General features: G+C 44.9%; 1 protein-coding gene and 3 pseudogenes across 1 annotated transcript; all 4 read left to right on the top strand.

Annotated features, from left to right (window-relative positions):
* The first annotated feature begins 3,490 nt into the window (after window positions 1-3,490).
* Window positions 3,491-4,199, top strand: LOC123089793 (60 kDa jasmonate-induced protein-like; annotated as a pseudogene).
* A 621-nt stretch (window positions 4,200-4,820) lies between these two features.
* Window positions 4,821-5,529, top strand: LOC123089792 (60 kDa jasmonate-induced protein-like; annotated as a pseudogene).
* A 621-nt stretch (window positions 5,530-6,150) lies between these two features.
* On the top strand, window positions 6,151-6,859 carry LOC123089791 (60 kDa jasmonate-induced protein-like; annotated as a pseudogene).
* A 3,818-nt stretch (window positions 6,860-10,677) lies between these two features.
* On the top strand, window positions 10,678-19,943 carry LOC123089790 (L-type lectin-domain containing receptor kinase IX.2). Its single transcript, XM_044511372.1, has 4 exons — window positions 10,678-11,329; window positions 11,447-11,506; window positions 14,899-15,409; window positions 19,167-19,943. The coding sequence occupies exons 1-4, from the start codon at window positions 11,074-11,076 to the stop codon at window positions 19,777-19,779; spliced, it is 1,440 nt and encodes a 479-aa protein (XP_044367307.1). The 5' UTR covers window positions 10,678-11,073; the 3' UTR covers window positions 19,780-19,943.
* Window positions 19,944-20,882: the final 939 nt, after the last annotated feature.

The following is a 20,882-nucleotide window of genomic DNA, read 5'->3' as shown; positions in this document are numbered from 1 at the left end:
GCACGCGGTGACCAGCTGAGTGAAGAGTGCATCGACGTCCGGGGATGGGCTGAGCGACGGCAGCTTGGTGATGGGGGCGTGGAGCCCGGTGATCTTCTTCACCAGGGCATCCACCTCCTTGTTGTTCTGGGCTGCCATTTCACTAGTGTTCTTGGTACCTCAGGGCACGCACAGGAGTGGAGTGGAGAGTGGTTGATCGAGCTGCTTGCTTGATGTTAATGGAGCGGGCAACACGGGGGTGTATATAGCTGCCCGGGACGCAGCTGCGTGGTGAGAACAAAAGGAACTATATAGCCTGCCCGGGTGGAGCTTGAAAAGCTGTGCACGCTTGCATGCACGGTCACGCACGCGTCTGTTCCCAATGAGGCTGGTTTCATGCCTCTGCTGTTCACATCCTGCTTTTGAAATCGACAGCGTTTTCTACGTCTGTATATAATCGCTTTGAATAAACAGTTTTGCTACAACTCATCTAAATGAGATATAATTTGGTCTCATTCACCTTTTATAGCCACTGAATGTAATGCTATAAGATGCGTCTGTGCTGACGTGGGTTGTATCTGTTCTTGTTTTCAAAATGAATGAGACCAAATTATATCTCATTTAGATGAGTTCTAAGTACTCCCTTGAATAAATAGCGGTTAGACTATTCCTTGGATCACAAATTTTCTAGTCCAAATCGGTTTATAATACCTGGTCTAAGTTGGTTTGTATCAATATATATAGCCATATAACCTGTACTAAACATAAAAACAAGCAATAGTTTATTCATCTATCATGGTATCAATTTTCGATCCTAGAGTTTAGGGTATGGCTCCACCCACCCCATCATCGCTGCCGCCGCCCGACTACTTCGAGCACCGGGCTGCTATCATCGCCAGAGCGCCTCACATGCCAGCCCCTGCCGTCACGACGCCCCCGACGCCATCCGTGTAGCCACCTCCGGGCTGGTGCCCCAGTCCCAACTACCGCGGCAAAAAACCCCATCTACGGGCCGCCCTCGACGCTCTCGACGCCTCCTTCGACACCGCCGCCTTCAAACACTGCCCCGACTCCGAGTGCTGCACCTGCGGTTCCATCCCGACGTCCTCCGCATGATCCATGGACGGGGCTTGTCCAAGCATGGCCTATGCCCTGGTCTGCCCCGTCCTCCCTTGGCGCTCCACCTGCCTACACCGGTCCTTAGCAACCCAGCCTTCGTCCGCATACTGGTGCCCCTGGGTTGCTTACCCCGCGACAGCCGGTGAACGCATATCATGCCGCTCCATCATATGCTCCTTACGTTGCTTCCTCGCCCTCTCCTGCTGATGGAAGTCTCTACTACATGCCCTCGTCGGCTCTCCTGCCTTCACCGGCATATCAACCGGCGCTGCTGCCCACACCAACCTCACCTACACAGCTGAGCTGGGATCAAGCTGCCTTTCTCCAAGCCATGAACAACCTTGCTGCCCAAGGAAACTCAAGTATGGATTGGATTTTTGATTCTGGTGCCTCTAGTCATATGTCTGCATCAAGTAAATTCCTTTCTTCTTGCACTCCTTCTCTGCTTCCTTCCATTGCTTTTGGTGATGGTTCATCTATTCCCATATACTGTGTAGGTCGGGCTCAACTTCCCTCTCCCACTAAACCAGTTCTTCTTCGAGATGTTCTTGTTGCACCTGCTCTTATTAAAAACCTAATTTATGTTTGCCAATTTACTCGTGACAATCTAGTTTCTGTTGAGTTTGACCCTTTTGGGTTGTCTGTCAAGGATTACCAGACCAAGGAGGAGATCGCCCGCTTTAATAGCTCCGGTGAACTCTATCTCTTCATGGTGGCCCTTCTGCTGCTCCTCCTACATCCATGGTGGCCTACGTCGACCTTTGGCATCATCGTCTGTGCCATCCCAACCCTGCTGTTTTAGCATCTATGCTTGGTGAATTTTCCATACCATGTAATCGTGATTCCCACAATTCTTTGTTTTGCGAGTCTTGCCAGTTAGGCAAACATGTGCGTCTCCCCTTTAGCTCCTCTAGCTCTTCTAGTACTTATCTTTTTGAATTAATACATTGTGATTTATGGACATCACTTGTTGCAAGTATTTCTGATATTGAACACTATCTTGTCATGCTAGACGATTTTACTCACTTTGTATGGACCTTTCGTCTCGCAACAAATCCGATGTTTACCCTCTTTTTCTACATTTTCAGCGTTATGTTTCTGTCCACGTCTTCCTCCCTATTCGTTTCATTCAGTGTGACAATGGTTGTGAGTTTGACAACATTCAAAATCGTACCTTCTTTTTAAAACATGGCACCCTTCTTCGATTATCTTGTCCCTACACTTCTCCTCAAAACGGTAAAGCCGAGCATTATCTTCGCACCATCAATGACATTGTTCGTACACTTCGCGTTCAGTCCTCCATGCCATAAAAATTCTGGGTAAAAGCTCTCCACACGGCCACCTTTCTTCTCAATATTCACCCCTCCAAAACCAATCCAAATATCACCCCCTATTACTCTCTTTTCCTTTGCCACCCCAATTACTCCGAGGTATGTGTTTTTGGTTGTCTTTGCTTTCCAAATGCCTATGCCACCTCTGAAAACAAACTTTCTCCATTATCTATTCCATGTGCCTTCTTGGTTTTTTCCGACGAACACAAAGGTTACCGTTGTCTTGACTTACACACTGGACGGGTACACGTGTCTCGCCACGTTACATTCGTCAAACATCACTACTAGGGAAAAGCCTAGTAGTAGCACGGGGACCCACGCTACTGAGATAGCGCTACAGCTAACGTTTAGCAGTAGCGCGTTTTGACATGCACTACTACTATTCCTACTTAGCAGTAGCGCTTTCCATACCAGCGCTACTGCTAAGTGCCTTAGCAGTAGCGTTTTCGTGTCCAGCACTAAAGAGCGCTACTACTATATTTTCATATATCTTTTGTTTTTGCTATGTATTTGTAATGTTTTTTACATGTTTTATATAGTATTCAAATCATATCATACACATGCAATATGCTCATCATATCATACACATAATAGTCTCATCATATCTTCCAACACAAATCATGTCGTCACATCATAATCATGATATAGCTATACAAGTTACATGACCTGTCTCATCATAATAATATAGTACTTCTTGAGGCGCCGGTTCGTATCCCTCTCTCGCACTAGCGTAAATCTAAACTAACTATTTTCTGCTTCGGCTCTACTACCGAACCCTCTCTGGCTGTCGCTCGGAAACCGGTACACCTGGACCTGACACTCCGGCCACTCGTCACTTGTCTATTGAAACACTCTTTTTGACCGGCTGATCAAAGCAGCCGCCTCGTCTGATCGGTGTCACTCTTCTATTGTGCTATTCACGTTACTTTCACTTGGCTAAACAAGAGCAGTTGGGTAATGCAATCGGCGTGGTAGCTAGCGACTGCCCGTTGCCAACAGTCCATATATACTGGAGTACTTGATCCATAAGAGATGGACCGACGCCGACCCACCCAGCAGCCATGGCAGCGTTCCTCCTATTCCTCTTACTCGCTCTCGCCGCCAACCACAGCGAGCACGGAGGAGCAGTTGCTGCCGCCGCCGACCCACCTGCCGCCCTTACCATCCTGACACTGCGCGGTAGCCCCCGAAAACACCTCCCTGGCCGTGCAGACCCACGACCTCTCCCTCGCCGGCTTCACCGACGAGAGCCTCCACTGGCACGCCTTCGCAGGCCACGAGCATCTCATCCCCACGTCTAAGACCCTCCCGTTCGGCAGCAGCTACAGTGAGCTCATCGGCGGCCTCGCCAACCTGCCGGGCCTGGCGCTAGGGCGGGACGCCATGATGCACGCCGTCCGTGTGCTCTCTGCCTACGACCCGGCTGCCGATGCAGAGCCGGTCAAGCGGGCGCTGGCGGCCGTGAAGGTGATGATCTGCGAGGCCGGGCGACTGAAGCCCGTCAGGGAGACCGTCAGCATCGGATGGGACAGCGAGTCCCGCGTCGCCCCCGAACATCTGCCCTACATCGAGCACTGGGACACCATGTCCTACGAGATCATCCGCCCCAACCGCACGGGCAAATGGGAAGACGGGCCCTTCACCAAGATGCTGGAGACCCAGGCCAACATCCGCAACAAGGAGGAGGCGGTGGCGGTGATGAACATGCTGATGGATGCGGACTTCGAGCAAGTGCTCAAGGCGCACGCTATCCCGATCAACTTACAATAAACGTGCATGCATGCTTGCTTGCAGCTCGTTTTGGACTTTCTTTAGGTCTATCTCCGGTCGATATTTCTTTCGTGTCCGTCTAGTTTGTTGGTCATCTAGCTGGTTGGAACACGCAGGCTTTGAGCTTTGCTTGCTTCCTTGTGCTAGCTGTTTCAGGCTTTCAGCCCCGACGTCTCAGATAATTTAGTCAATTCTACTCAGAAAGAAAAAGCTAAAACTTTGGCATCCATAGACAATCTGCAGTCCATTTATTATAGAGGTGCCAGTTCGTATCCCTCTCTCGCACTAGCATGGACCTCAACTAACTATTTTTCGCTTCGGCTCTACTACCGAACCCTCTTTGGCTGTCGCTCGGAAACCGGTGCACCTGGACCTGACACTCCGGCCACTCGTCACTCGTCTATTGAAACACTCTTTTTGACCGGCCGATCAAAGCAGCCGCCTCGTCTGATCGGTGTCACTCTTCTATTGTGCTATTCATGCTGCTTTCACTTGGCTAAACAAGAGCAGTTGGGTAATGCAATCGGCGTGGTAGCTAGCGACTGCCCGTTGCCAACAGTCCATATATACTGGAGTACTTGATCCATAAGAGATGGACCGACGCCGACCCACCCAGCAGCCATGGCAGCGTTCCTCCTATTCCTCTTACTCGCTCTCGCCGCCAGCCACAGCGAGCACGAAGGAGCAGTTGCTGCCGCCGACGACCCACCTGCCGCCCTTACCATCCTGACACTGCGCGGTAGCCCCCGAAAACACCTCCCTGGCCGTGCAGACCCACGACCTCTCCCTCGCCGGCTTCACCGATGAGAGCCTCCACTAGCACGCCTTCCCAGGCCACGAGCATCTCATCCCCACGTCCAAGACCCTCCTGTTCGGCAGCAGCTACAGTGAGCTCATCGGCGGCCTCGTCAACCTGCCGGGCCTGGCGCTAGGGCGGGACGCCATGATGCACGCCGTCCGTGTGCTCTCCGCCTACGACCCGGCTGCCGACGCAGAGCCGGTCAAGCGGGCGCTGGCGGCCGTGAAGGTGATGATCTGCGAGGCCGGGCGGCTGAAGCCCGTCAGGGAGACCGTCAGCAGCGGATGGGACAGCGAGTCCCGCGTCGCCCCTGAGCATCTGCCCTACATCGAGCACTGGGATACCATGTCCTACGAGATCATCCGCGCCAACCGCACGGGCAAATGGGAAGACGGGCCCTTCACCAACATGCTGGAGACCCAGGCCAACATCCACAGCAAGGAGGAGGCGGTGGCGGTGATGAACGTGCTGATGGATGCAGACTTCGAGCAAGTGCTCAAGGCGCACACCATCCTGATCAACTTACAGTAAACGTGCATGCATGCTTGCTTGCAGCTCGTTTTGGACTTTCTTTAGGTCTATCTCCGGTCGACATTTCTTTCATGTCCGTCTAGTTTGTTGGTCATCTAGCTGGTTGGAACACGCAGGCTTTGAGCTTTGCTTGCTTCCTTGTGCTAGCTGTTTCAGGCTTTCAGCCCCGACGTCTCAGATAATTTAGTCAATTCTACTCAGAAAGAAAAAGCTAAAACTTTGGCATCCATAGACAATCTGCAGTCCATTTATTATAGAGGCGCCAATTCGTATCCCTCTCTCGCACTAGCGTGGACCTCAACTAACTATTTTTCGCTTCGGCTCTACTACCGAACCCTCTTTGGCTGTCGCTCGGAAACCGGTGCACCTGGACCTGACACTCCGGCCACTCGTCACTCGTCTATTGAAACACTCTTTTTGACCGGCCGATCAAAGCAGCCGCCTCGTCTGATCGGTGTCACTCTTCTATTGTGCTATTCACACTGCTTTCACTTGGCTAAACAAGAGCAGTTGGGTAATGCAATCGGCGTGGTAGCTAGCGACTGCCCGTTGCCAACAGTCCATATATACTGGAGTACTTGATCCATAAGAGATGGACCGACGCCGACCCACCCAGCAGCCATGGCAGCGTTCCTCCTATTCCTCTTACTCGCTCTCGCCGCCAACCACAGCGAGCACGGAGGAGCAGTTGCTGCCGCCGACGACCCACCTGCCGCCCTTACCATCCTGACACTGCGCGGTAGCCCCCGAAAACACCTCCCTGGCCGTGCAGACCCACGACCTCTCCATCGCCGGCTTCACCGATGAGAGCCTCCACTGGCACGCCTTCCCAGGCCACGAGCATCTCATCCCCACGTCCAAGACCCTCCCGTTCGGCAGCAGCTACAGCGAGCTCATCGGCGGCCTCGCCAACCTGCCGGGCCTGGCGGTAGGGCGGGACGCCATGATGCACGCCGCCCGTGTGCTCTTCGCCTACGACCCGCCGGCCGACGCAGAGCCGGTCAAGCGGGCTCTGGCGGCCGTGAAGGTGATGATTTGCGAGTCCGGGCGGCTGAAGCCCATCAGGGAGACCGTCAGCAGCGGATGGGACAGCGAGTCCCGCGTCGCCCCCGAGCATCTGCCCTACATCAAGCACTGGGACACCATGTCCTACGAGATCATCCGCGCCAACCGCACGGGCAAATGGGAAGACGGGCCCTTCACCAAGTTGCTGGAGACCCAGGCCAACATCCGCAGCAAGGAGGAGGCGGTGGCGGTGATGAACATGCTGATGGATGCAGACTTCGAGCATGTGCTCAAGGCTCACGCCATCCCGATCAACTTAGAGTAAACGTGCATGCATGCTTTCATGCAGCTGGTTTTACACTTTATTTAGGTCCATCTCCGGTCGATGTTTCTTTCATGTCCGTCTAGTTTGTTAGTTTGTTGGTCATCTAGCTGGTTGGAACACGTAGGCTTTCAGCTTTGCTTGCTTTCCTTGTGCTAGCCGTTTCAGGCTTTCAGCCCCGACGTCTCACATAATTTACTCAATTCTATTCGGAAAGAAAATGCTAAAACTTTGGCATGCATAGACAATCTGCAATCCATTTATTATAGAGAAAAGCATATTTTTTTTTGTCATTGAACTTTGTTTTAAGTGTAGAAACGACCCCTCAACTCCAAAACCGGTAAATCTTAGAGCATCTCTATCCGATGCCATAAACATAATTCCTCTCAAACCTTCTCCCTATCTCAAAAAGTCAAATATTAATTTGGGGTGACTAAAATTTTGCTCAGCTAGAAGATGCCCTAACTTGATCCCCTAAAAGAATCAACTACAATTTTTTATACACAAACTCATTTCAAACAACTTAATTGCATAATTCGACAACAATTTCTCATTAGCATCATACATAACATAAGTAACAGTCCATTCCTACTACGTTTGCCTCATACATAGCATAATTTCAAATACATAGCTTAAGTCAAGAACATTTTTCTAATACATGTTTAACAGTTTCTAAATACATGATTAACATTTTTATAATATATATTTGGATTTCTATTGTTTTCTTACACATTGTACATCTCTGGTATATATCAAAAATATTTTTTATACAAGCTTAACATTTTTCATATCCTTGATTAACATTTTCCAAATATTGTTTTTTACACCCCTCAAAACAATTTATATTTTTTTGATGTCTACTTTTTTTGTACAAATCATACATTTTTCTTAAACACCGGGAACATTTTGTTATACATGTTCAACATTTTTCTGAATTACACAGACATTTTTGTACACTATATAATAATGTTTTCAAAAACTATCCATGAACAGGTTTTGGAAAACACGTGAACATTTTTGAAATGTTACTAATACTTAACATATATGTGAGGAACAATTTTTTAATACACGTTTAACATTTTTCAAATACGTGATCAACATTTTGTTTGAATTATATGTTTTGGTATGTATTATTTTTGTACACATTGTACATTTTTGGTATATATCTAAAGTAAAATATATAAATTAAAGTAAAAAAGAATGAAGAAACATGGAAAAATAAAAAAGAGGGAGTACAATGTTTCTTCCATTTTTCCATGTTTCTTCATTTTTGGTACACATTGTACTCCCTCTTGGGCCTGCCGACTTCGGCGTCCCCTCAGGCTCCCTCTATGCGAACCATTTTCTTTCCTTCGTACTTGTTCTTTGTTCTTTCATTTTCCAACTCAATTTTCTTTGAACTGGATTGTCTTGTAAGGCATGTCCAAAGCGGACCCTTAAATCTTCACTATATGTCCGGACTACTGTGTCTGAACCACTTTTGCCATGTAACGAGAACCTGTATATGTCCTCTTAGCAATCTGGACATACCGATCGTTATCCAAGAGACAAACATGGGGGGCTTTGCCGGAGTCCGGACATGTACTTGAGTAATTACAAGCATGGTCCCTCTCTTCTCTCTCTCCACCTAAGCGCACATGCATGGTCCCTCTCTTCCCTCTCTCATGCCATGCGGACAATAAACTACAAATATCTCACCATATGCATGGTGCCCATCTAGTTTTTCTCCTCCCATTGGATGGCTCCCTCCCGCATCATATCCACGGATCTTGTCGGGATATAAAAATAGACAAATATCGGAGACATTTGCGGGTCAGCTTTGGAGATGCCCTAACAACACAACAAAAGAAATATAGCAATGCGTGGGAAGATTTAGATTTGGTGTGTGACATGTGTAAGGGCAACTCCAATGCATGGACGCATTTTGTCCTTGCGCGTCCCTTTGGGTGGAAACAGACAGAAATATCAGCCCAACACGCTGACGCCAATGGACGAGCGTCCATTTTTTGTTCACCCGTGACCCATTTTCGGCCCAAATTTGGAACGGGTTTACACGGCGCGGACACGGCACGGCCGCGTGTGACGTTCGCCTTTGTCCTCCCTGTAGTCCGCCTGTCGGGGTACATCGGCCATTCTCCCCCTTCCCCATCCACAACCGAGACACCCTGCCACCCCGCTGTCACCGCTGACGGTTGAACGCTACCCAGGCTGCCGCTCGCACCCACACACCTCCCCTAGCTGCAGACCGCACCCGGTGGCCGCTCTTGCCGGCGTTAGTGGTCTTTTTTCGTTTGGTTTGTAAGCTATGAGATTTTTATTTGCTTGTAAACTATGTGATTTAGACTTGGGGCAATGTTCATATTTGTATGCAAAACTTATGTTAAAATATGGCCGCATATGGGCCGCGCGGATGAAGTCTGTCGGCTGGTTGGGCGCACTGATCAGCAAAACACGGACGGGGGCCGACCCGCACAAAGGCTCGATCCAACTGGACAAAAAACGGATCAAATCTGTGTCCGTTTACGTCGACGCGTTGGAGAAACCCCAAGGCCTAAGCCCTCTACTCTGCCTAAGGGTCTCACATATGTTGTCTCTCAGCTTGACAATCGAACAAAGGTACTTCCGTTCCCGAACGAGTGTGACACCGAATCCACTAATACTACTTGTGAACTGAAATTATCATTGTCAACAATTCGACGTACAGGTTTCAGAAAAAAAAACACTTCCACATGCAGTGGGAGGGGTGGCACCAGCTCAGATGCGGCGCGGGACGGGAGGGGGAGGCAGTGGAGGAGAGATGCGGCCGGGTTTTACTCAGCCGCCCAGCGGTGGAGTAAATATAGGAGAAATTTAGGGCGGGAGTAAAAGTTTTACTCACATACGGCGGATAAGGAATCAGTTAGGTCCCGATTAGAGGAGTACTCCTCTAACCGTTTATAAGGGATTATTTAGAAATGCCCTAACATGCAATATGTTGGAGACAAAACAACGACAATATGCGAACGTTAGCAAGATTGATACGACTACTCATTGGACAATCCACAAACCCTAGCGATGTCGGGGGCCCCCTTTTGAGATCACATCCGTCATCCGGCATATGCATATGAAGACAATAATTAAGGAGCTGCAAGAAAAATGAGCACGGTGTTGCCTCTTTCTGAGGGCCTGGTCCTGTATAGAACTTGTCTCACATGTGTTAATTACCATCAAGCTCTGCCCTGAACAAACATCGCCGGGGGAAAATATGGGACGACTGTGCCTGAAGGTTCGAGAAGGACCACGATGGTGTTTGTGACTTGTCCCGGATGTCCGCTTGTTACGCTCGGCGTGATGACTTGGAATGTTCATCAATAAGATGTCGGCTTGGTACGTGACCACTCGGCAAAGTCGTCGCCCGAGTAGAGGGTTTGTTTTGTTTGAGACCTGAGGCTGGACGCGCTTGCTGGCGGTCTTGACACGGCCGGCGGGTCTAGCTAGCAAACGAAGGATCAGGGCTTGCGGTCTTGGCACGGGTCATGCATGTTGGCTCTTGTTTTGTTTTGTGTGGCCCGTGTAATGGGATTCCGGTGTTGTTGGTTGGTGCAGGCAGGAGGAGTTGTGTCTGTCCTAAATACTTGTCTCTTTAGAGTTTTCAAAGAACTACCACATGCGGATGTATATAGATATATTTTAGAGTGTAGATTCATTCATTTTGCTCCGTAAGTAGTCACTTATTGAAATTTTTAGAAAGACAAATATTTAGGAACGGAGGAAGTACTATACTAGGTAGACTTAGGAATGTGAGTCGAATGGGAGGGCGACGTGAGACATGCATTATTAATCTTCCTCCTCCTGCCACGTCCGGAGTACGTCTCTGGTAGTGGTCGGACGCTGGCTAGCGAGTGAACTATGCCGCCGCCCTGCTCCTCCTGCTCTGGGCCGCAGCTTCCTCGGCCTCCGCCGGCAGCTTCACCTGCGCCAAACCGAGCACATGCCGCTCCGCCGTCGCCTACGTCGTCCCCAACGCCACCACCTACGAGCAACTCGCTTCCCGCTTCAGCCCCACCGCCACCCTTCACCACCTCCTCGCCGCCAACCAACTCCCGCCCCACACCGACACCAGCAAAGCCATTCCCGCGAAAACAGCCGTGCGCATCCCCTTCCGGTGCCGCTGCGCCGGCGGCGTGGGCCAGTCGGACCTGGAGATCTACACCGGCGGCCGTGGCGATGGCTACTACATGGAGGTCGTCACCGCCAACAACGTTGCTGCGGGCAAATACCATGGGCGGAGGCCGCTTCCCTGCAGCTGCGACAAGGTGGACGGCTCCAACGTGATGCACCTTGCCTACGTGATCCTCCGCACAGCTGACAACACCTCCGAGATCGCCGCCAAGTATGGGCTGCGGGAGTCAACGCTGCTCAGGATCAATAATATCACTAGCAGCCAGCTGCTCCTTCGCCAAGGCCACATTCTTGATATCCCGCTATTCCAAGGTACGGACGTCTACGTACGTGTCTATTTAATTTTTATATATACTTTTCTAATAAATAGCCGCTAATCATTTGATTAATTAATTTGCTACTACTAATTAAGTACTTTACTTGACCCAGGAATGGGCACATGGTCCAGCGTACATTATATCTCAGCACATAGGAGAAGAAGATTAGATGGTACGTATGCCAACTTTCTCTGAAACTCGTTCCAAATAGTGACTTCTCTTCCACTAATATAATCAGGGATGAACATGAATAATACTACAATGGTTAGTCCGATTATATATTGTTTAAATCGGTCCTCACCTTGCATATATGTGTATGAGACATCTTGACTAGAGCATCCAAGCCAGCTGTTGGACCAGAGTATTGGGATCCTCATAACTCTACTGCATCATCTGCACTAATCCTTGTTTTGGCTCAGAGGCCGCATATGATCTCTGGTTGAAATGATCCAGACAGCGAAATTGTTCGTCTCTATGACGAGTAGAAAGTTAATATTGAGCACTCTTTTCCATTTGAGGCCAGATTTAGGACGTTTTGAAACAAATCAACATTGTTTGTCAATGCAAGACTCTTCGAGCTTTGACGTAACTCACGTCTTTGGATAACATCATGTCTTCTGGTTGCTGGTTCATGTTGTGATGGTATTTTACAGCAAAACAAACACGAAAATATGAAATTTTCAGGATGCCAACACGTTTGATATAGCCAACCAATCTCTGCATCTGAGTCTACCATCCACTAATACATCAATTATTTAAATATAGATTGGAAATTGCCCAAAGGTGATGTACACATGTGTGCTTTTGCGTTATGTTGTACCCAGGGTTTGGGTTACTGGGATGTAAATCTGGTTACTGCCGGTAACCACGTTTCCTAGGCACCCCGGTCACCTAGTCTCGATCCCAAAACAAGATGAGAGGGTTGAGGGTAGATGAACGGAGGGGCCATACCGCTGCATTACCATCAATGTTATGCCCTGTCGGATTTTTAAAGCTAATTAAACGTTTCTGAAAAAAATGAATTCCAATTTCATTTGATACTTTGGGCGGTAATTGTCCGGGAACCGCGGTAATAAAATATCCAATCCCCCACCCCACCACCCCCAAGTAAAAAAAATCATTCGGTAACCAAAACTGTGGTTGTGCCCCGCCTCGCTTGAAGCATTTTTTAAAGGGGGCATATCCTGGGCTCTGTATCAAAGCAATGCGCATGGTCATTTTATTGCAACGTAAACTCTAGTGTAATACAGTTCGTGTATCATATAATATAAATAAAGAAATCAACCGCCAGAATAGAACAAACATAAAGTGCCTATGTATCATCTATTCTATTAATGGATCACCATCCACCTCGGTTGAAGATATCTTTTGCGACCATCTCCAGACATCTCCAAAAAATATGCACAGGCTCCAGCTTTTACACAACAATGAGATAGGGCCATAAACGGGTGCAATGCGTAGTCTTGTGGACAACCTGCAAAATATGGGACACTCCAATCTTGTTAAAAAAAATTCATTCAGTCCAACACAAAATTAAGATTTATGTTTTTGCTAACCCCATGTCACCAATTGATATTTGAAACAACACTTTCTAGACTCATTACAATTTTTTTACCAAAACCATCCCATGTAAGAACCACATGAAATCTTAGTCATCAATGATACTTTAGTTTCCACATGTATTTACATAAAAAATATAGTATGCCCATTCTTAAGGTCCACATGCGTAGATTTCATAGCAAAGGTTTTCCTGAGGCTGTCTGATTCCAAACAAACCTGTAATGATCATCAGAAATATGAATCATCATCAACCACTAAACTTAGTGTAACCAAGCAGTTCATTTATCACCAGTTAAGTTCTGTTTGAAACTAATATTCAACATCACTATGGATAAAATAATCGAAACCGAAACATTTCTTTGTTGCACAATGTTTTATATGATGGGTACAGTTGGGAAAGATGCATATTCGTTGCACAATGTTGGGAAACATTTCTTTGTTGCACAATGTTTTATATGATGGGTACAATCTTCCCAAAAATTAGTACTAGTACCATTAATTTCTAATAGTAAAAGCCCATCTACTAAAGAACTCCTCTTTGACTCACGAGTCCTTTCCAGAAAGGAGAATCAACCGGTTTAGCTTTCTTGCTAGATTCCCTCCTCATCTAGATTTTAACTAGACAGAAACTCTCCCTGTTTCCAAACAATGTTACATTCTTAAGGATATTCGGGAAGAATCCTTTGTTGTTAAAGGTGTTCCATCTCCCCAATGCTTACCATGTTAAAGTGCCACATGTATGCTCTCTTAGTATTACCTACCTGGATGCAACCCAAGGGTTTTGAACTCCACAAGCCTCCAAGAAAAATATTAATGAGCTTGGTTTTCACTCCTCAATTCATATCATGTATGTGAAAAAAGAACAGCAAAGCTCCCTTAGTGGCCACTGAGGTTAATAGAACTGAGAAGTTGAAGAAGTTTTTTTTAGAAACTAGGTTGACTAAGTTGGCTAATGGTTACAAAGCAAAAACATGTTCTAATAAAAATTGCCTCGCACTTGATTCTTGTACCCCACATCTTAAAAGAAAAGTGGTCCAATACCTATGTAATAAATTTGCTCATGCCAATGGTTGCCTCTTACAACGGTATCACATGCAAACTGCTAACATGTCACTGGAACTAAGGAAGAAACATGTTGATGTTGTATATTATTTAACATACAAATTTTGCACAATTTCATATGAGAACGAAGTTGATAACCCGATCAAATGAAGGATTCACAGGAACCAGATGAATACTTAGAATCAAATTCCAATTAAGATCTTTTGTCGTTGAGATTTTGAGAAGAGTTTCACTTTGGAGAGAACAGTACAACTGAAGTCATAATATTAAGCCGTGTTCAGCAAGGAAGAGTTACTGTCTATCACTGTCCTCTATGGTAGAATCAGTTAGTGAGGCATGATAGGGGGTGTTTTACCCTATGACAGATGTCAGCAGTTCGAGTCCACTCATCTTGAGCCCGTGAACTTAGTGCACACATTGGTAGCACCAAATTTTGTCGAGTCGGCATTTTTATCTACAGTTTCTTATTTCTGGACTTCCATAAGATCCTTGCATGTAGTAGCAACTTATGATGGCATAGCCTTAACATTAACGGCCAAGTTCATAAGAGGAAAGACTTGCGATGGATACCTAGACACCCAGTAATGAGGCAGGTGTAGCAAGTTACGAAATGCTTCGGGCTATTGAAAATAAGCATAGATCCAGAGTTTCTAAAATAGGACAACCTTATATACTGAATGTTGAATGCATGAGTAGGCAAGAGACAACATGGCGAAATGAAACATCTTTGTAGCAAAAGGAAAAGAAAGCAATTGCGATTAATACATACTATGAGTATATATATAGTACTAGCTACTACTTATTATGATTTATACGTGATGGTGTAAATTGATCCGTAATATTTGAAATCACGTCAATTTTTTGATTGGAATTGCTAAAAAGTTTTTTTACCTTAAGCAGAGCACCTTTTAATTAGTAATATACTTCCTTAATTTCTTTCAGTGAATGATGAGATTGAGGCAACAAGAGTACTTAACATTGTAAAAGTATTTATACCCGTTGTGAGCGTTCTTGTGTATCTCATTACAACATGGTGTTACTGGAGAAACGCACGCAATTCCCTCTCGTCGGGGGCGAATGGCTTTATGGAATTCGGTTATAGCGATCTGGCTTGCGCCACGAACAAATTCTCCAGAGATGCTCTTCTTGGAGAGGGTAAGTTTGGCGCAGTATATAAGGCGATGTTCAAGGGCCAGGAAGTGGCTGTGAAGAGAATAAAAGCAGAGGGAAAGCTTGAGGACTTCCACCGCGAGCTCCAGACAGTTGGTAACACGAGGCACGAGAATCTAGTTGACCTCGAAGGTTGGTGTGGCAAAGTCAGAGTGATCGATGGGAAGACTTGGTGGAAAAGGGTTATCAAGGTTGAACTCTTCCTTGTCTTTGAATTCATACCTAATGGCGACCTTGAACACCACCTGCACAACAGTGACCAAGTTCTATCATGGGACAAAAGGTATGTATTTGGAGCAACTAAAATGAATTTTGCTGATTTATCTAATGTAACTGATTCTGTGTTGTACATTTTGGTACATGCATTTTCGTGAAAACCTGGTCAAAATTTTGAATTAGTTAGTGCTAAGGGTGGTGGGAGAGGAAGTGCATAAGTCAAATGACAAAGGAACACTATTAAGATTTTCTCTCTCACTCTCAACATAAATAATTCTTTCAAACAAAATTATTATGCAAGCCTTAGCTTCTCCTCCATTCATCTCAAACTAGTTTTAATTCAAAAAAATTGAAAGTCAAACTATCATAAGTTTGACATAGATCATAAGAAAACACTGACATTTATGGCACCAAATTAGTGTATTACATTCATCATAAGATATATGTTTATAATAAATCTACTCGGTTCCATGAATACTGGTATATTTTTTGTGTAAAGTTAGTAAAACCTTTAGATAGCTTGAATTTCCCCCCAAAAAATGAATTGTAGTGGTATTAAGGGATAAAATAAAAGTAGCTAAAGAGTTAACATAAAGAGAAAATTTTCCATCGAATGTAAATGATCGTAGCTCCAGCATCGCCCCGCATGGACACCACATACAGTACTAGCTTAGTCTTCGATAGTACGTCATCACCATCTAAGATAGGAAAAAACTATATTGTTAAGCTTCCTCATGCTATGTTGATTCATAGAAAGTCTTATTTGCTTTGTTCACTAGAGAAACTAATAATTTCATATCTCTAGTACTTGGTTATATTGATGGTCTTACGTACTGTCATATTGATATATGGAATGTTATTATCGAATATTTCACATGCACTACAGAAAACAGCTCATTTGTCGAGGGTTTTTTTAAATGGCACTCGACAAAGGAGATCGTTGCCAATTGTTTTATGAAAAACAATAGTATAAAGGTAAAATAAAAATGAATAGACTCAACAAAGGTGGGGGACACATGTCCCGCCCATCGTGGTTGACGGGAAGGAGGCGATCAGTTAGCTTTGCTAAGTGCCCCCGGTTTGGCTGTCGGCAAAGATTTTTTTAATTCCATATCCATGGCATCAATCATGATAATGTGGCCATATATTTCGTATAGAGGGCATCTTGCCATCTGAAACAATATTGCCAACACAAGTTCCTAACTTTTTGTTAAAAATAGTTTTATATTTTCTAATTGCCAAAAATGGTTTTTTAGTGAAGCAAGTGCAAAGAGTATAAGGTAAAATGCCGCCTCTCCAATTTTCACACAAAATAGACTATATTAGATATACAATTCACAACAATTTAGAATTTTCTCGCTTTGTATCTATATTCGTCCATTTAAATGACTTTTGGCCAATATTCCGAAAGTAATTCAAATTTGAACTACAAGTATGTTCTTGTGTAGTCCAATTTTCCACCAAAATCATTTTGCTGCGTCTAAGTAGGATTCTATGCAATATAAAAACATGGTGCTGAAAGATCTAGGACCTTGCGATGAATAGTTTTACCGATGATATTCACCCCATTATGAAAAAGTGAAAAACAAAAATAAAAAGTGCTATAGTTTCACATGGAGTTGTTTTATGTGTACTTAGTGGTCATGCAAAATGATAAAAATGGATTTGACATAAAAAACTTTCAGAAAATGGACTATCATGTATGAACATTCATGTTCAAGCGAAATGCCCATGTCATGGACATATCCATGGCATAGCTCGTGAAAACGTGCCCATATTTGGCACAAAGGTGCATCTTTCCATGCCAAACAATAGTGCCAATATGAGTTAACAACTTGTTGCCAAGGTTGGAAAAAGCGGTAGGCATAAGCGAGGCGGTTGGCCTTCGCCTTGTGCCTAGGCGGTGCCTAAGCGCCCTAGGCGCGACCTAGGCGGTAATATAGTTTTTACTCGTATTGTATTTATGATTATTATATGGGTGTTGATATTTGTTTAGGGCATATAAATAAGTTAATTACTATCTACTGCCATTGGAATATAACCCGTTTGGCATATCTGTGCAGTATGTGGCATGATTTCTTGCTTGGGTAGGCAATTCCTTGCTTGTCGTGCCTTGATCTCCATTTATGCCCTAGGCGAGGCGTTTGGCTATTGCCTAGTGCCTAGGCGTGCCTAAGCGCCTCCTAGGCACTGCCTTTTCCAACAGAGCTTGTTGCTACAAAAAAAATTCATTTTTGAAGTGTCAAAAATCATTTTTTTTGTGAAGGAAGTGCAAAGAATAGGGTGTAAAATGACATCTCGCCTAATTTCACACAAAGTGTACCATATTATATGCCGATTCAAAGTATTAGTATTTTCCCCATTTTCTAGATACATTCACCCATTTAAATGTGTTCTGACCGATTTCTGAAATGTAAATCAAATGTGAACTAGAAGTGTATGCTAGTTTGATCCAGAAAATTCCAAAAATAATTTTAAGGTATCTAAGTAGGATCTATGCAATAGTCACGGCGGGTGTTGAAAGACCCATACCTTTGCTATGAATAGTTTTGCCGATGATTAAGACCCCATTTAAAAAATCTAATAAAGTGAAGAAAAGTAAAAAATGCAATTCTTTCGCCTGAAGTTAGCTTATGTGTTGTAGTTCTTAGAAAAAAAATGATAAACATGGATTTTGACATATTTTATAAACAAAATTCATAAAATGGATTATCATATATGAACATTATGACTTTCAAACCAAATGACTATGGTCATGGCCATATTCATGGAATAGTTCATAATAATGTGCCCATACTTGGCACAAAGGTGCATCTTTCCATGCCAAACAATAGTGAAAATATTAGTTTATAAGGTTTTGCTACATGAAATGATTTTTGTTGCCAATGAAAAACACTCAGCAAAGACCCCTTTGTCCGCTTGTTCTATGCCGAGCGGGAGCACTCGATAAATCCTTTGCCGTGTGTTTTTGTGCGTTTGCTGAAATCCGGTAGCGGTTATCGAAATGTCTACTTAAAAATTCAGATTTTTAAGATGTGCTCCTAAACTATTGTAACCCATTCCTACTTTTTGATTTTAGGGCCATGATGATTTGTTATGTCCTAGGAGTTCAGATTAGTAAACGGACTAGAATCCCTAGTACTTGAAAAGGCACCAGCTGATAATATTCAAACACACCATCATCAATGCTTACCATTCTATGAAATGGAATTTTTTTGACAGGTGAAATCAGTATATGTTGACTTATATGCATAGTGGATACATCCTTGTTCCCTTTGCTTTTCATTGAACTTTGAATATGATGAAACTTACATTGATATAATACTGCAAAATAATTTTGTTTTTCTGTATCATTCAAATCAAATGTACCATCAATAATTGGTGACATCGAGCCTGCAACATTCTATTAACCACATGCCCATGTTCCAAAAGACTAATATTTTATATTCCTGCTTGCTTTGCTATAGGGACTAGATGCATAATATTTGCTATGGTTTATTAGGTGAACTATTACTCATGGTTCTACGACGACTCTTTTAAAGGAAGGAATTACCGGAATTATTATTTCCCAAAATGTAATATTGTCGATCAATGGTTAAGATACGATTGTAGGTCTTCCCTATGCAAGGATAATCAGGCAGGGTTTTGCATGTGTTTCCCCATGGTTGATTCAAGTCAAGGATTTTCTGAATGGTATCATAATTGCATGAAAAATTGACTTGCCAATTCTGTGGCACATAAAAAATAGGTATTATATTATTCAGGTCCCAGAAGATAGACATGACTGCTGTCTGAAACATTTCGCTTGCTAATGTTTGCAATAGGTACAAAATAGTGAAGGGGGTAGGGTCAGCCCTTCATTATCTCCATCACGAGTGCAATCCATGCATCTTGCATAGAGATATCAAGCCTGGTAACATACTCCTGGATGAGTATTTCAATGCTAAGCTTGGGGACTTCGGGCTATCCATGATCGCCAGCAAAAACAGAGAAACAGTGATCACAACCGCCGTGGGGTCAGTGGGATACATGGATCCACAACTCATGAAAGACGGGGCTGTGGAGTTCAGCCGTAAGTCGGACGTCTACAGCTTCGGAATCGTCCTACTAAAGATTGCATGTACGCAAAAATCAAGGGAGGAAGTCTGGCAGATGCGCGGTGGCAGTGAGCAGCAAGTTCATGTGGATGGTGTTGTGGATGACAGGTTAAGCTTCTTTGACCGTACCGAGATGGAGCGTGTGGTTGTCCTTGGCCTCAAGTGTTCTCACTCAGAAGAGGCACAACGACCTTCGATGGAGGATGCAATGAAATTCCTAGAGGACGGCCAAGAGTTTCCTGCCACAACACAAGGACACGGCAGCTATGGTGCGCCTTGCACTGTAAATGAGGAGGCACCTATGATGACACATGGTGATGTCTCTTCTTGTTACCCGTGAGCTACAGGATTGAGTGTGTCTGTCATGTGAGGCCAAACGCATAGGGCCATGCTGCGCCCAAGTTCATGTCCGAGTATAGAACTTGTTGAGTTCATATAGAGATGAGTGGGAGTTCGGTTCCTAAGTCGGAAAGGTTTTGTCCCGAAGAAGGTTACCCTACCGAAGGATCCAATTCCAATTATAGTCCAAGTCTGTTTCGTCAATTGTAATTGGCTATATATATAGCCACCCCCACGTGATCAATAAAGCAGCAGAAATGTTAACCTCTTACTCCTACGTCGCTCAAGCTTCTCTCAATATTTCAGCCGCCATTGCTCACTGAGACTACCGTCCTCCGCCAACGGTATCTCAGGACTACCGGTTACGCGCCAGGTCCCAGCCCGCAGATTATGGGGCACATGACAACGTCATGGGTCGCAGCTTGATTATATATGCGTCAACTAGCGTGCATGCATGTTCCATCATACCATATATATACTCCTACTAGCTGGACGATGGATTGCACGTTTGGTTCTTAAGTTTACCATTATAGTAATTAATTAAGGCATTCATCGATATGATGTTTGGAATAGTTTTAAGGGTTGTAATGCCATCATGTTTATCCTCCACTAATATTGGATATTTGTGTAAAAATATTAATTATTTCTTTACAAATTGAGTTTTATCATGTTCAGTGCATTATTTATCACAAAATACTATGTCTGTCCTGTGTTCAGTTCAGAAGAAGCAAACACCATCACTGGTACGCGTCGGTGCTATACAAACGGTTTTTAACCCCTTTCCGCGACGACACTTGGAACCGTCGCCAAGTGAGTGTGGGCGATAGGGGGGTCCTTCCCACATGATCCAGAAACCGTCGGAGATAGGCCCTCCTGGCACACAAGCTGGCTCGTGTGCGATCGGGCGAGGCATCGAAACCCAATTGTTTCCGTTCGTATGTACATCCCACACGGTGAATCCCAGAAAAACATTTCCGTTCGTATGTATATCACACACAGTCAATCCAAGGAGAACGTTTCCGTTCTCATGTACATCCCACACAGTGAATCTAGGGAAAACGTTTTCGTTCGTATGTACTTCCCACACAGTCAATCCAGGAAAAA

Source organism: Triticum aestivum, chromosome 4B (assembly GCF_018294505.1).
Source record: "Triticum aestivum cultivar Chinese Spring chromosome 4B, IWGSC CS RefSeq v2.1, whole genome shotgun sequence".
Classification (NCBI taxonomy): Eukaryota; Viridiplantae; Streptophyta; class Magnoliopsida; order Poales; family Poaceae; genus Triticum; species Triticum aestivum.
This window is presented reverse-complemented; position numbering and strand designations above follow the sequence as displayed.

Coding starts and splice junctions, on each gene's coding strand:
- LOC123089790 (XM_044511372.1), top strand. CDS start 11,074: ATGGAGGTCGTCACCGCCAACAACGTTGCTGCGGGCAAATACCATGGG. Junction 11,507..14,898: donor TAGGAGAAGAAGATTAGATG/GTACGTATGCCA, acceptor AATTTCTTTCAG/TGAATGATGAGATTGAGGCA. Junction 15,410..19,166: donor GTTCTATCATGGGACAAAAG/GTATGTATTTGG, acceptor TGTTTGCAATAG/GTACAAAATAGTGAAGGGGG.